Below are 16,494 nucleotides of genomic sequence, written 5' to 3'. Positions count from 1 at the left end.
GTAGGTTTCCAACGGTATACTAGTTCTCTACATGCATTTTACATGGCTTGTTGTAACCTTATTATTCAAAAACTGGCGGTTCTTTTTTAAAAAGTTTGAAAGACCCATAAATAAACTTTACCAAAATTAGATAGATTAGATCGATTTCAAATCCAAACCATTCCGCTAAAACTCCCAAACAAGTTAACAAAACGCATTTTTGGGTGATTATAATTTATTAGAATTTTTATTGACTTAAGGTAAATATAAATAAAATATTATTCAAGTACAAAGTTATATATACTCATTAATATTATTTGATTCAAGTAAATATATTTCAAAGTGGCGGTGTTTTATTATATCATTTTCTTCAATTAAGTACAATTTACTGTTCCTGCTCTCTATTTCTAGGGGTTCGCAGAGAGCCCAAAAGTACTCGCAACACTCGGTCTTTAAAGGTATATTCTGTGGGCAAGCCTTGTATTGATTTTGGGGCCTGTCCACAAAGTATTTCTGCGAGTCGCTGACGCCGCTCTGCCAAGTTTTGAACCTGGCCTTTGACTCGTGATTTCCTCGTCTTAGAGACCCGGGGATCGAGTACTTGTGGGTGCTTTGCGAACCGGGGGACTTTTTGCTTTTGCTTCAAACTTTGCCCATGCAACAATTGTTTCTTTGTGTAATTTACGTTTAATCAATGAATTTTGGATCACAAACAGTAAATACGTCTTTAACGATAATTGCAGTTGAATTAAACATAGTAAGATCAGGGGGAAGGTTATTTTGGGTATGGGGTATGTACCTTTTTTAATTATAAAAATATTGTATCTGCATTTTACATGTTTTTGTTTTGCTACTATCGCTTTTTTGCTCGAAATTACATAAGTCCAGCCTTAAACAAGTAATTTTCGTCACCAATCGCATTCGCGCACGCTCCATTATCCATAACACTCGGTTTTTTTCGTTTTCGTTTTCATATTCTTTCAATTCAATTTTGCATTTAAACGCTACGTTGCCTTAACTTCAGTCCTTTCGCAGAAAATCCTAACCCTTAAATGTATTTAGCTCTTCCTTAGCCCCGTCGATCTTTTTGCTTCCATCTTACATCCCCCGCATGCTGCAGACACTAAACATAAATTCAATACGTACAGTTTGTTTTTCGAATTATCGGTTGTTGGTGGTGGCATTATAACTCGTTTAATATATATAAAAGGTGTAATTTTACGCGCCCATCTGATCTTTGTCCTTAAATGCCATTATCCATCCACCTCTAACTACAGTTTAACTTCATCTTTGGCCGCATACCCCCGCATTACTTATTTAGCTCCTGTAAATATGAACTGCTTGTGTTTTTTACTGTAATTTTTTCAATTTATTTAAATGCACTAAAAGTTGCACGGACCGTTTGCCTATGAAGTCGGTTGCGTTCTATCCTGTAATTGTCATTTTTTATACCTTCGTTTTTTAAGCCAATGAAGTGTGTGAAAATATGTTTCTATTTCGTCATTTGTTCGTTTGTTTATGCTTTCTTTATGGTTGATGGTTCGTTTTGCGTTTATAAAATGCCAAAATTTGTGCAAATTTCTAAAACTTTTTGTTTTTGTCCTTCTCGTATTATACTAAAATATTTTTAACTTTAAAATGTACTTTTTCTCTTTAGATTAAATTTTTCTTTTCTTTTTGTTTTTTTTTTCATTTCGTTTCGTTTAAAATATTGCATTTTTATTTTATGTTTTTTTCTTTTGGAGGCTTTATCCCTGAGTGATTTAATTTCATTTGTTTGTCATTTATTGCAACTTTTTCTTTATAAACTTATTGTTTTATATTTTTTCTTATTCGATTTAGTGTGTCAAGAGAGAGAGAGAGTGAGTGAGACCAAGAAATTCAGTGGCAAAATAATAACTCCTGTTTGCTGTGAAGGTTGCTTAATTATTTATATGTGTGTTTTTTTCACGTTATTGTTTACAAATTGTCGTCTTGTTTTTTGGGTTGCCAGCCCACTGAACCCATTAATAATATGCTGCCTACCCTCTAGCGTAGTAACTGTATTTAGATTTGTATTTAGTTTTCTTTCGTTTTTTCCCTTTAATTTTTGGCTAATACATCTCTGCTTTGTCTATATGTAATTTGCTGTTCTTGTGTCGTCGTGGGTGCTTTCATCTTCTTTCTCTTGTGGGTGTGTAGTTAAAATATTTGTACTTCACTGCAAGTGTTTCAATTACATTCGGCACCAAATCGAATTGTAGAAACACAAGTTTTCGATTACAATTCTGATTAAGTACAGAGATGTGCCGGAAAAAAAGAGTTAAGAACGTGAAAAATGCTGGAAAATGTCGCTCTGGCTCAAACTCTATGAAAAATCCAGATTTTTAGGATCTAGCGCTTTAAAATGTGCCTTAACTTGGAATGTGAAATACAATATCCATATTCCCATTCGAAATCGAATTGAGACCTAAGTTTGAGCCCAGTGGGCCATTTGCGAGTTGCAAGTGATCGAAACAAACAAGGAAATAGTGTTTTACAGTATCTGTATCTGTAACTGCATCTGAATCTGTATCTGTATCTCTATAAGTGTATCTGTAGGTTAGCGTATTTAGTTTGAAGCTTCGTATAACTATACAAGTGGCTTGCAATATGCTGCATTGCTATGTATGCTCTTGAATCGGATTAATCGGTTTAATCGTGTATCGTTTATCGTTTACTTTACTTTATCGTTAATCGTTAATCTCAAAATGCTTTGTATTTGAACAGTAAATTACGTTGTCACTTGCTCGAAGTGTTTGCACTTTATTTCGGTTATTGTTTTATGCCTTTATTCCTATTCGGTTTTCATATGCTCTCTCTTTTGTATTTATATATATAAAAATATCCTTTTATACAGTTGTGTTTGCTTTCCGGTTATTGTTGCTGTTGCATCTGTTTGTTAATGTTTAGCGATTCTTTTCTTTTTTTTTCGTGCTATCTGCGATCCTATGGCTATTGCTGCTGTATAAGTGGCTCTTAACGCTATTTGTGGTTATCAATTATCATTTATCGGTATTGGTATTGATTGGTAAGCTGGATATAGGTGTACTGTTTTGGATATTGCAGTTGCAAGCAATGACGATGTTGGCTGGAAGTTGGGCATTTGGGCCTTTGCCAAGATGCAAGTTTTCTGTCTAGTGTTTGGTGTGAGTGACTCTGCGTCGAAGGTTTTCCTTTTCCTTTGAACATTCAAGTTTTAAAAGCTTAAGATTACATGACCTCGATTGGGGTTTCCCTCTATATGCCTATCGGTAAAATAAAATACAAGACTAGAAGTACAAATTTCGCTTGTAGAGCCTTCTTACTTCCTTAAAAATGTGCACAATTCAATAAGAATCTACGAAACACACGTTTACCATTTAATGTAGTGAACAAACAAAAGCGCCGCGAGGGCAACAAAAAGGCAAATCAAAAGGATTATAAATTGCACATATATAGTAAATCGGTTGCAGACATATTAACTTATTCTTAGAACAGCTTTCGATCGCCTCATCGTCTCAGTTTTTCTTCATTTCTTCTCTTGTTTATGCAGCGACTACAGATCACAGATCCCCAAAAAGAAACGAATGCGACAATTGAAGCGGCGTTATCTTTCCCTTAACATATGCGCATACTAAACTCGAATTTAAATCTGTCATTCTGCTGATTTGTACATTTCGATTGCTATACTTTGCTCGACCGTTTTGTTTTGTTTTTGTTTTTTCTCTGTTTTGTGCGAAAATCTCAACTGAAAGAACTAAAGCTAAAGAACTGAAAGTGTCGTGAACAAAATCGTACTAATACTTGCATCCAGTAAGTATAACTTGTGTTTATTTGAGGGTTATTGTAATTGGAGTTGGGTGACGCTCAGCAGGACCCCCGGTAAGCCCCCAGCGAATTTCAAAGGCAGCTCGGCTGCTCCCGACGGCAGTCAGTTGGTTAGATTAGATCCTTATATGGTATATGGATCTCATCAACTGACTAAACCGCCGCCAGCAGCCAGGCCGCCCCTTATGGCTTGAAATTCGTCTGGGAGTTTACCAGAAGTCCTTGTACGATCCTCAGGAGCCGTGCAGCGCGTTGCTCTGCGCACTGTTGCCGCCTCCACCGCCGCCACCACCTCCTCCGCCGGAGGATCCGTTCACGTTCTGCGCGGACACCTCCGACTTGACCCGTCGGGCGATGTGCGACCGCGTGTGCTTGCGCAAGTGATCCTTGCGATAGAAACCTACGAATTATTGGAAAACAGTTAATAACTAAGTAAGGGGGTACCGATTTTATAGACCACTGACCTTTTCCACACTCAATGCATACATGCTTCTTCTCGCCGGAATGGATGACAATGTGCAGAGTGAGCTGCTCCTTGCGCTTGAAGGACTTCATGCAGATCTGTGGGGGAAAAACGTAAAAGATTATTAATAATCCAACTCAATATTTTTTCACTTAAATTTAATCGTTTTAACGAAACAGTATTTACTTTAATTTATTCGTTTTAACGAAACAGTATTTAGTATTCAATTTATTTAGATACTATTTTCCATAGATCTCTTACTTATATTGCATGGATCATAGATATTTGTAGGTATAAATTATTTAATTATTATATATATTTAAAAAAAAATTATTTGCCTTTAATTTTATAAAATTACTTTTATTTGTAAGAAATTTTAGAAATATTTTCTTTTAATAAGTAAATTTAGTTTATCGGAAAAATAATGCTCTGTATGTAGAGGCTTTTTTTTTAATTTTTAGTTAGGTCACCATTACCTCAAAATTTTCTAAATTAAGGGAGAATACTTGTTTAGAAAATACTTAAATTGTACAAAATTGACGATTACAGAAATGAAATAACGCCAAAAAGTGAACGAAGAAGTTTTGACTAAATTATAATATAATACATCAGAATTATCGCAAAACAACGAAGAAAATAACTCAGTTTTCCCTTTAATATTACAGATTATATGGGTTATTTTTGGGAAACTTAAGGGAAGGCCTTTCGGGCCACTCACATTGCACACATGCGGCCTGTCCGGTATGTGGGATAGCTTGTGCCTGGTCAGGTGGTCCTTGCGCTTCAGCGCCGCATTGCAGATGTCGCAGACGAAGCGCCGCTCGACGGCGTGCGAGATGACATGCTGCTCGATGAGGCTGCGATCCGGATAGGCCATCTGGCACTCCGGGCAGCAGTAGAGCGTCGAGCCGTCCAGCGCCTTCGTCTCGCGGATCTCGCCCGGCTTGGGACGCGGCTTCTTCTCCTTTGGTGGTTTCTTCTTTTTGGTCTTCTTCCCGGTGGCCGTGCCCGTGCCGCCGCTGGCGTTCGTGGTGCCCACGGAACCGGTGCTGGAAACTGCGCCGGCCCCTCCATTGGTCACCGTTCCATTGGCATTGCCATTGACGCCATTGGTGGCCCCGCCATTCGTCAGCGCCGCTCCGTTGGCGTCCGTCATGTTGGTCATGTGACCGCCATGGTCCATGCCCACCAGTCCGTTGTGATGGCCACCGTTTGCTCCATTGTTGCTGGGCGTCAGGGCCACGCCCCCCAGCGCCAGACTGGCCAAATTGGTGCCATTCTTCAGGACATCGCCGGTGGACTCCTTCTTGATCGTCTCCGAGTACTTGAGGAAGTGCTGGATGGAGATGGGCAGTGTGGCGGAGAGCAGGTGCGACGAGTAGTCCACCGTGTTGGCCGTATTGGCCAACGTTTGCCAGGATTGGTTGACATTCTGCAGGATCTGCTGGTTGAGGACTGGGGAGGGGCAAAAGAAAATAGATACATTGTAGTTTCAAATAGTTAAGTTTAATGATTTCATTCTGCAGAGATTAAAAAATTGTTTTTGATTATTTTTTATTGTTTTTAAATCTAAGCAGTTTTTACCGAATTGCCTGCTCGTCTCTGAGTATACCCCTTACTATTGAAACTAAAAAAGGTACTTGTTACGTCTGAAAAATAGTATATCACTGTAACTAACCCTACCTTAACCAAACTTTATCCATGAACTCATTTTTTCTTACCCTAGTTTATAAAATTTTGTATAGCATACTTTTGAACACCTATCTAAAAGCTTTTGAGCAGTAGATTTAAGTAAATATTCGAAATCGACCAAATGGCAAGTAAGATATAAATTCACCATACTCTTTGGGGGCGTGTCAGCTGCTCCTTAAGTACATACATATGTATTTTACACGTTAGTTACCAAGTTTTGTTGGTCCTTTCCGGCATACAGAAGATTTTGGATTTTAGTTTTCCCAAAACAGTTTCTTCTGGTTTTATCACAGGATTGAACTTATGCTCTGCTTAAAAAATGAACACTTTTAAATCGAATCTTTTAGCAATTTAAAATCATTGGCAATCACTTACAAAACGTTTTAATATATAAAAACTGTCTCACAAATTTTTTAAGTTTAATCACTAGTTGAGTTAAATTTTATGTTTTCTTGTAGAATTTCTTATATAATTCAATTAATAATTACCAGAGCAGCCAGCCTATAATTTCTTCAACATATCTCGAAACTTTGTGACCGGAAAGGGCTGTCTATTCTGAAAAATACCAGGATAGTAACCATTTACTGCCAAGGACACATCGCAATCCTCCCCTCCTCTCTTCCCTTTTTTCAGCAGTGCAAACTTTTCGCCTTTGCAGCGTGCGTAATCAGGATGAGGAAAGCAACATCCACTTGTTTAAGGTGGCTCGGCGTAAAACTGGATGAAAAAGTATGCTATGGTGCCATTATAACATCCCAAACCCCCCAAAAAAGACCACCCCCACCCACACCAACTTGGGGGACAGCAGACAGGCCCAAAAACATTTATAAATAACGAAGCCGAAGGGAGACGCACGACGAGTGATGACTGCGTCCTTGAAATACACATATACCAACCCGAAAGCGCTGTACATACTCTCAGCTCAGCTTCCCCCCGAAAGCCCAACCCACTTTCTACCCACTATATGATGAACCGCCCACTTAGTCTCCCTCCCTCCCATCTGCGGGTCGGCGACTCACCTTCTTCCCGGTCACGTTCGATTTTTGGATGGATTTTACCCTTATGATCGGCCGCAGCGGCTGCATTGAGAAAGTTCAGATCACCCTGCGGCTGTGAGTACGGTATGGATATATTCTGGCCATATTGCATGTTGTTGGCAGCCGAAACTGAAAAGAGAGAAACTTTTTAAATTAATAATAGGCATGAAAAGTGTAGAAAAATCATTAAATTAAATAGGGGTTAAATAGTTCTAAGCATTTACACATTTTGTGAGCACAGCCTTTGGGTTAGGATTAGGTTTTTCACAGGGCTTTCACTGGCTTTTCTTCACTCAATTCGGCCGCCGCTCTCTTTCGCACACAACGCACTCTGGCCGACTAACTACAAGCGACTGACTGACTGACTGGGCCTGGCCTGTCCGGAGTTTCCCGATTTGGCGGCTCCGGCTGGCTGGCTGGCTCCTGGTTCCGGCCGGCTCCGAATCCGAATCGGAATCGAATCCCAATGGCTCAGCTGGCGCGAGCCGAATAAAGATCGGGTGCCGGCACAAAAACAACATACGGCCGACAAAGTAACGACGCTATGGCACGACACACGTACACTCACTATGGGGTATATATACGGGACTATATAGTTATATATACGCATGTATCTAGGGCCAGTAACGCTGTGCCTCTGTGTGTAGGAGGCAGCAACATTTTCTGCATATACAAATATTGGGGCGGACTTTGGTTGCTTGTGTGAGCCTCGAATAATGGAGACAAACACGTTAACAGAAATTGGATTTAACGTCTGCCGAAGATTATCACTCATACGCACTACATTGCGTATACGCAATGTTGCCGTTGTTTAGGAACCTATTTGTCAAAAGGTATTATCTGTTTGTCGATAGATAAGCAGATTATGAAGGTAAGTTAGCGGTTGTTATTATTTTTATCTAATGTAATATAAGGGATTACGGAAAAAAAATTTTATTTGCTTATCGAAAATTAAAGAAATTTATTTAAAAAGGATTTTTTACCAATGAATTCCAAAAACTGAAAAACTTTTTTTTTTGTAGAATATTTAAAAAACCTAACCTAGGCTATTTTTAGCCAGCAATACTAAAATTTGAAATCTAATCGATTTAATAAAAATCAATTTATTCAACAAACTAATAGCAAAAATTGTGTAAAGCATTTATTTAATAAAAAACAATTTGTATTAATTAGTTTTAAGTTATTACAGTAAATTTTTCCCCCTACAAGAAGAAACGAAGGTCCACCCTAAAGTACATAAATATATATCGGCAGAGTGTAGTTAACCACGTTGTTCCTACTCGCCGAACGTGCGTGTGCCTAAGAACTGTTGTTGTCTGCTGCCTGTCGTCGCCTCCCCACCGCCCATCCCTCGCCCCCCTAGCCAACACCAATACACTTTGCCGTCTGCCAAGGCCAAATTTTCACACACACACACACACACACACACACTGAGGAGAAACACACACGTGTTTTCGGGGCCCCGACAACGCATACATAGGAAAAAGGAAATTAAAACTGAAACTGAAAATGCCGGCCGCGCACACGCCCGAATGTATGCCATAGGAAAAGCGTTCCCCACTTTTTCGGAGGCTTTTCGGCGGGTGGGTGCATCTCCCACCCACCAGATTTCCCGATCCCCCGCCTCCTTGGTAGTTGAATTTTCCTTGCTTCTTGGCGTTTTCTTAGCCGGGTGCTCGGTTTTATAAATAACATTCTCGGGCTGTTGCCAATTGCCTGGTTTTGTTACATGTATTTTTTCCGACTGCTCCTGCTTCCTTTTAGGAAAATACATAGCCCATATTTCGGGATGGAAGGATTCAGGAAGCTCTACTTTATATTTTATAATATTATTCATAAGCAAAAAAAAAAAAAAAGAAGAACATGAAGAGGAAAACAAACTTTCTTTTCCTTCTCGCTGACGTGGTGAAATTTATGTGTCCCCGTGCGTGTGTTGTGTTGGTCTGTGTGAGTCTTAGTCGCTGTATAAATTACCATTCGACCTTGGGCCCAGCAACTTAACATATTTCCAAATGCTTTAATTTTTCGCAAAGGCCTTAGACGGTTGGCGTTAAAAGAAGCATTCAAAGTGTTGCTTTAATAAAATCGTTGAAGCGGAAATGATTTAAATTGAAAACATATGCTTATGCAAATGATTATGCTTAAACGAATTAAGGCCAAAAAATAAGAAAACGTTACTTTGGGTCCTTTAAAAGGACTCTCTTCTTGTTTATGCAAATGTTTCTGTAAGACCTGGGAAATATGATCTCTAAGGACAACTTGAGCTTGGAACAACTGGTCGAAAAAGTAGGCTATAGATTTGTAAAAATCGATTGTTTTATGCAGGACCAACTAGTCTTTTAAAAAAGTTATTTAATACAGGTTTTGAAATTGGTTTTTGTTTTCTATATGTATAATTTAGTATATGATATTTATTTAACAAATTTAAAAAAAATAGATTGTATGTAGATCTTTATCATTCAAAAACTCTTGTCCTAACATTTTCAGACTATCCTAATAAAATAAGAAAAATTTAATAAGTTAAAGAGAATTTGTTGAGGCATCATACTCTGCAGAATGATTTTAAATAAGTAAATGAAAATTAAACGGCAATCAAGGAAAAGGGTTCAAAGGCAGCCGGAAAAATCGGCCGGAATGGCCGAAAATACGGAGCCATGGCAACAACAAAAAGGGGGAGGCGTGTGCGTGGATGGCAACTGGCAACCGGCATTCGTGGCATTTCACTTTTCACTTCACTTTCCCATGAACGGGATGACGACAACGACAACGACAACGACAGGGAAAACGAGGAAAACAACGTGCGGCGTATAGAGGAGACGAATATATCGCCGGAATAGGAATCGGTAGTCGGGAGTCGGGAATCGGAGCCGGAGTAGCGAGTCTAGTAAAGTCGGTGAAGTCGGAAACACGGCCAAGCGAGAGTGAGAGAGAGCGGTGAGAGTGGAGAGAGTGGCGGAGATTGTCGTGTCTATGAGAATGGGAGAGTGAGAGAGCAAAAGTGGGGTTCTGGGCGGATCGTTCGTTGTCAGTGGAACAGCAAAGTGGAACAAAATGGAAAGGAATGCGCCTGGCAGCGATTTGAAAAACATGGCGTTTATCTGTGCTCCTGTGTGTCCATGTCTATGTGTGTCGAACGTACTGGTGTGCGTTTTGTTGTGAGAGGCAGTGAAAGCGGTGAGAGCGCCAGCGCGGGAGAGGGAGAGAGCGCCTAAGCTAGAGAGTGAGAGCGTGGCGTGGTTGGGAAAAACTGCAACCCCTAACGGAGTTGGGCGAAACTTGACCCCAAGCAAGGAGAGTGAGTTAGTGAGAGAGAGTGGGGGTGGGAAAGTAAAAGGGTGAGGGATGTTAGCACTCGAAAAACTATGGAAGTACTTAGTGGTTAATTTATGAATTTTGTATTAAACTAAATAAAATAAAATAATAATGATATTTGCACTAAAACCTAAAAATATACAACAATATTCTTTTTAAGTCTTTTATTCTTTATTTAAATAATTTAATTGTTCTTAATTATTTTTGAGAATATTGATTGTATCAATTAAAATATTTATATCAATAAAATACATTTCTAAATTAAAATGTTTTTCTTTTCAACAGCAAAAAACTTTTCTTTCTCTGAGTGTATTTCTACGGGAGAGAAATCATACGAAATCGAGAGGGGTACAAAGTAAACGGCGCCATCGGCAGAGTTTAAGTCATCAGCGCCAACAGGACGAAAAACGAGAAAAATCGAAAGCTCAACGTCCGCTTTAAGCCTTAAAGTCAAAGAGGGAAAACAAAGGAATAAATAATCAATGACGGCTAATATTTATTTATCTATACCCATTCAAATGAAAGGGCTTTTTGGGGGTTGGGGTCTGTGTGCCCATCGTAATTGCTTTATCATGCGCACTTTTTTAGTGTTGCATACATCCAGGCAACGATTTGGGGGTGTAACCAGTCATTCACACCCATGAAGCACATACATCTATGTACTGAGCACATAGGTACATAAGTACGTACATATGTACATAAAAAATGCAAATGGTTTATGGCTGGGGTGTCTGCTGAACATTAGGGGGACGTTAATAAAGGGCAGAGGACTGTGTCCTCGACAACAAGATACCCGGTGTCCACTGAAATCCATAATATTTTCAGGATAAAGGGTTAGAGTCATACAATTAAAAGTTGTCAAGTCTGTTGTCTAATCCTGGAAGTTTGGCATACAAATTGAGTTTACTACGGAAAAAGATAGTAATGTCATGTGGAGGTATTAAAAAATGACAATTTTTTTTGGAAACTACATTTTTTGTAAATGCAAATGAAAGATATAGCAATTGTATTAACATGCTAAACCTGAAAATTTGGTAATATTGGTGACAAGCTTTCATTAAAAACCTAACTTATCATTATACCCGTTATAAAGGATAATAAACAATACGTCAATTTTAAAATTTTACGAATCCTTACAGCTAGAAATCTCCATAAAACGAATATTAAGTAAGTAGAAAGGTTTTCTTATGAAAATATTTTTTAAATTATCTTTATAGCTGTTTCATAATTATATGCTTCCTGGATTTTCCAGCATGTGAACTCGGAACGACCTTTCTCTCCCAATCTTAGTCAGGTATTTTATCTGTTTACATTTCGAGTCCCATACCCAGAGGCCAACTTCGAAGGTCCAGCCATATCTATAGATTTACATCTACTGCTGCACATTTCCTGGTAACCCAATAATGATTTATACAAGCGAACCGAGCAAATTATCGGGTAGGTATCGAAAGATAAACCTCGAGCAGGTCGCAGAGTCGCAGGGCAGCGATAATGCAGCTAATAAGCGAGCAAAGCGAGAAGCAGGGAAAATGCAGTAGCTCGAGTACGTGGGACATTATTTTACCTGCCTGGGTTCGAGATTGGGATTGGGAGACCTGGGATCAAGCAGCACACACAGTCCAGCAAATACCAAATACCCAGACCCGTAGATTACATCCAGTCGTATGTATTCGAAGAGATAAAAGAGCATTACCCACACACATACTGGCGAACGCATTTTCCTGTTATAGCAGGTAAAAAATATAAAACGCTAAACTGGAAATATAATGCGTAGCTCAAAAGCCGGGATCAATGAACCTAACCGATGCAGAGGAGTTTGGGCTTGAGTTTGGGTTTGGTTCTCCACTTTCCAATAAATGCAAGTGGAAAATATCTGTGCAGTTGCCAGGGCAAAAATAAATTATGAAATGCATCCTCCGAGGGATGGGATGGGGGTTGCCTGGGAATCTAATTATGCAAGCAAATGCAACTAATTAGAATTGATAAGAAGAAGGAGCCTGCGGTTAGGGGTTAGTATAGGGGTTATGTATTCCAGATATATCGGGGGTGGGACGACCGACCAACCGGTCACACCCTTCCACTAGAAACAAGGGGAAAAAAAGTTGCAACTTGGCAGGAAGTCAGTGCAATTAAAAAGGCAAAGGCAGGCTCTCAGGGGTTGGGGGTTGTAAACTCACACTCGCACACTCATACTCACACCCAGCACACACATACATATATGTATTTAATTGTATTTCTATGTATGTGCTTAAGTAGCTGAAGAGAGCAGTGGTAAAAACCCACCCCTACAAAAAAACAAAGTGAAATGCAGCAAATTCAAAAGTTATTTGAGTTCATTGCATTTTCAAGCCACGCAAAACAACAACAACAAAAAGTTATAGCTCACACACACAGCTACACCCACTTGGGGGTGGGTGGTAATGACTCAAAACATAGAGCGGAATATACTCGTATAAAAAAGAGCGCAAAACAAAAACAACGACGAAAAAATCGTTAAATTCAGCTTTGATGACAGGGTATACTCGTACTCGTAGTCGTACTAAGTCGCTCCACCCCTCTAACCAACCCCCAAAAAAATTGTAGTGCGGTTTACAAATTGCCCGAAGAAGATGTCTTCGCTGGCCAGAAAGCGAGAATTTCAGGGATGGGGGTGGAAAACCCGCTTACACTCACACATGTCGTTATGCGAATGATAAGTAAGTAGATCCAGATGGAAGCCACCTTTCGCTTGCAATTCAAGGAAAGTAATGTTCGCAGCTCAAGTGGTCGGTTTTATGAAAGAATCGAATATCCAAACTTAAAGAGAGGATCTTTAAGATCCTGCGGGGAAAAAAGTTTCTGACGTTTCTGAATTTCCCCACAAAGTAATTATAAAGATCAATAAATAAATGTATTACGAAATTTTATAGGCGATTCTGTAATGCAGTTAAATTGCTGTTGTAAAATTTAACAGCTGTAAGCACTTTGTGTTAAGCTCTTGTTGTTATTTTCGCTAGGTCTTCAAGTAAATATTTATTTTTCTGCTTTCTAGCCAAGTTCTTATGGATTTCCTGTATTTATTTCTTTAAATGGAACATTTTTATTTCAAGGGCGTAAATATGTTTCTTTTTAAATTTTTTTAAATTTGTAAACTAATCAATTTGAATAATCAAAATGTAAGAGGTTACATATAATCATCATCTTAATTAATTAAAAATTTAAGATCACCATGGAAGTAGTGGTTCTAATTATTTTTATGGAAATTAAAATATCACTCTAAATATATGATTATAATTATTTACCTTACTATATGGTTAACTGTTTTTTTAAGCCCGAAAATCCAAAATCCTAAACTACAATCAACTCTTTTAATCAGGTTTTTAGTCGTATAGCCAACTCGAGTACTTAGTGCCCTTTGGCCCAAAACAAAACCCTGTGTAGGGCATTAGGCAAGGCACTAGCCGACCCCCTCTCAGTCGCTGCCTCTGCCTCTTCCTCCTTACTCTTCCTCTTTTTGTGCCGCCTGTGCTCGAGTGAGAGTGTATACCCCCTGACGCTATGACGCCGGCGTCGCTGCCCGCAGCGGGCGAAAATAAATCGATAAAAATAAAATAAATTTTTAGTGATTATGTTATACAGACACACATGTGCCTGCATGTGCATGTGCATGTGGGATAGCTGTAGGGACTGGTATTGGGCTGGGCATGGTGTAGTGTATTTTTATTTGTATCTCTATGTAACAGAGATGCACTTACCGTTGGGCACATTCTGATTAAAGTGATTGCCATTGGTCTGATAGCGCTGCACATGGTTATCGGTGCCGGCCGCTGCCGCAGCGGCTGCTGCATTCGCGGCGGCCGCGGGGGGCGTGCCGAAGGCGCCGGGCGTCTGGGCGTCGAATTTAGCGGCAAACTGATGGATGCCGGAGAAGGGGCCGCCGAACGCGGAGAAGTTCATCATGTCACAGGATCTGGGGGGTTGATCGGCGGGGGGATACGAATTTTGTTAGGGCCTCGAGGGGCCCGTTTTTTGTTTAACAAAGATAATCCTTAGAATCGGTTAAAGCACTTTACTCGATCGGTTTTATTTTATTTTATTTTCTTTAATTTTTTGTAATTATTTTCTGCACAATGCGAAAAGCGATGACGAAGAGTAGTGGGTGGTGACGGTTGGTGGTGTGTGCTTTCTGTTGTTGTTTTCCTGTTCTCCGCCGCCGCTGGTTGGGGTTGGTTTTCTTTTCTTCGCCTCCTCTTCCCTTTCCTTCTCCCCTGGCCTTCCCACACTAACACTCACACACACACACACAGTAACGCGCGTACGAGCGCACAGTTTTATGCTGTGCTTTGCTTTTTCGGGGGTAGAAAAGCAGAAAAGCAGAGATGCAGAGAAGCGGGCCCAAACACAACACACACTCACTCACAAAACACACGCGGAGAACCACTTTCGGTTTCGATTCTCGATTCCGCTTGGAAATTCGTACTCGGATATTCTGATTCTCAGCTCGGACTCGACTCGAACTAAAAACACGCACACACACCCCGGCGGAACGGAACGGAGCGCTCTAAAGTCTCGTCTCTCGTCGCTCGCTTACGATTTCGCTTACAACCAGTTCGCTGGGGCTCCCGCAACAAACTAAAAGTAACATTACAACGAGGCGAAAGAAAGCGGAAACACTGGGCCAGGCACAGCGACGCGGACGCGACGACGGCAGCACTGCGACGCAAATGACAGTGACAGTGCCCAGGGGCGTGCAGGGTATATTGGTGAGTCGGCAGGGTTGGGACCCCCTCTCTTCTTCACTTTCTTCGTTCTTTCTAGTTTACAGCTCGTCCGGTGGTTAATGGCACACTCTCTATCCCATCGCTCCTGGTTAGTTTAACCTGCAGATAAGATCAATCATTTATTTTGATTTATTATGATGGTTTATGATAGTTTTTAAGAATAATGATACTTTAAGGTGTTTAGCGTAAGAAAAATTCATTGGCTAATGACACTAATATTTTTAAACTATCCTGTTTATTTTAACCTTCAGTTAAGATAATTGTTTAGCGTAACAAATATTCATTGGGTAATGGCACTATTATTGAGAAACTATCCTATTTATTATACCAGCAGTTAAAATCGATGCTTTCTGTTAATGGCACTATTATCATTAATCTATCCTGCTCATTTTAATCTGCAGTTAAGATCGTTGTTTGGCTAAGAAACACAGAAATATATAGAAATATATTACAGAAATTCATTATAAATTTAACATTATTAAGCAGGTACTTTATAAACAAAAGTTTGTGCTATAAAAGTCGCTCTCCCTAATAATGATACCTTTTACTCGGTACCAAACTGGTCGCATACCTTCCAACTGCACGACTGCAGCATTCTTACATGTTTGTATTAGTTCGCTGTGTGTGTTTGTACGACTGTCTGTTTGTATGTGCGCTGTGTGCCGCTTTGAGGGTGGAAGTTTTTCTACTTCTCTGGAAAATGCGCGTTTATTTGTACGTTCTGTGCTGTGTTCCTTACATTTCGCTGCACCGAGCGCCGGGCATATGACACTGGCCCCAGGCCCCTGCTCCTGGTGCTGCTGCCGGGATTTCCAGATTCTGCTGGGCCAGAATATTCATGCGCGATCCGTGGATCCGTGCAGGCGAAGTGCAATTTATGCTGGGACTGAGACTGAGGCTCCGAGCCTCATAAGCCAGACACGCAGCGAGACACGAAATTCAGGATGAAAACCGGTTGCGAGCGTAGCATAAAAACTGGTTTCCAGCGAGAGATGAGCTACTTTTTGTGACCGCCGTCGTGAGGCAACAACAAATAAATTGACAACGCCAAGCAGGATGACTTTTCGAATATGTGGATTTGATATTAAGCACGATCAAAAAAGGCCATAAAGATTGCACTTTTTTTAAATGGTAAAAATACAATTATTTGCATTTTAAAAATTGGATTCGGATGTCCTATACTCTTTTATCTTAACGATTAAATATTGAAGGGATATCAATTTTAATTTAGTAAATAAAATATCCTATAAAATATAAAAGTCCAATCAACCAAAATATGAAACACTTTATTTTTTCTCGGGTTAAAAAATAAGTTTCAAAATATTAATCCTAAAAATTCGACTTGATCTTGCAAGTAGGGTATCCGCAGATCGGTGCCGACTGTCCACAAGAAAAACGCACACACAATGCGCCTTGTATTTTT

At 39.8% G+C, this 16,494-nt stretch overlaps 1 protein-coding gene across 1 annotated transcript; it reads right to left on the bottom strand.

Annotated features, from left to right (window-relative positions):
- Window positions 1-196: 196 nt before the first annotated feature.
- l(3)neo38 (lethal (3) neo38) lies at window positions 197-14,951 on the bottom strand. Its single transcript, XM_017155340.3, has 5 exons — window positions 14,046-14,951; window positions 6,982-7,128; window positions 4,989-5,725; window positions 4,272-4,368; window positions 197-4,207 (listed from the first exon to the last, which is right to left on the bottom strand). The coding sequence occupies exons 1-5, from the start codon at window positions 14,248-14,250 to the stop codon at window positions 4,041-4,043; spliced, it is 1,353 nt and encodes a 450-aa protein (XP_017010829.1). The 5' UTR covers window positions 14,251-14,951; the 3' UTR covers window positions 197-4,040.
- Between the last annotated feature and the right edge of the window lie 1,543 nt (window positions 14,952-16,494).

Source organism: Drosophila takahashii, chromosome 3R, assembly GCF_030179915.1.
Source record: "Drosophila takahashii strain IR98-3 E-12201 chromosome 3R, DtakHiC1v2, whole genome shotgun sequence".
NCBI classification, from domain to species: Eukaryota; Metazoa; Arthropoda; class Insecta; order Diptera; family Drosophilidae; genus Drosophila; species Drosophila takahashii.
Note: the sequence above shows the minus strand (reverse complement) of the source record. Positions and strands in the feature narration are given on the sequence as shown.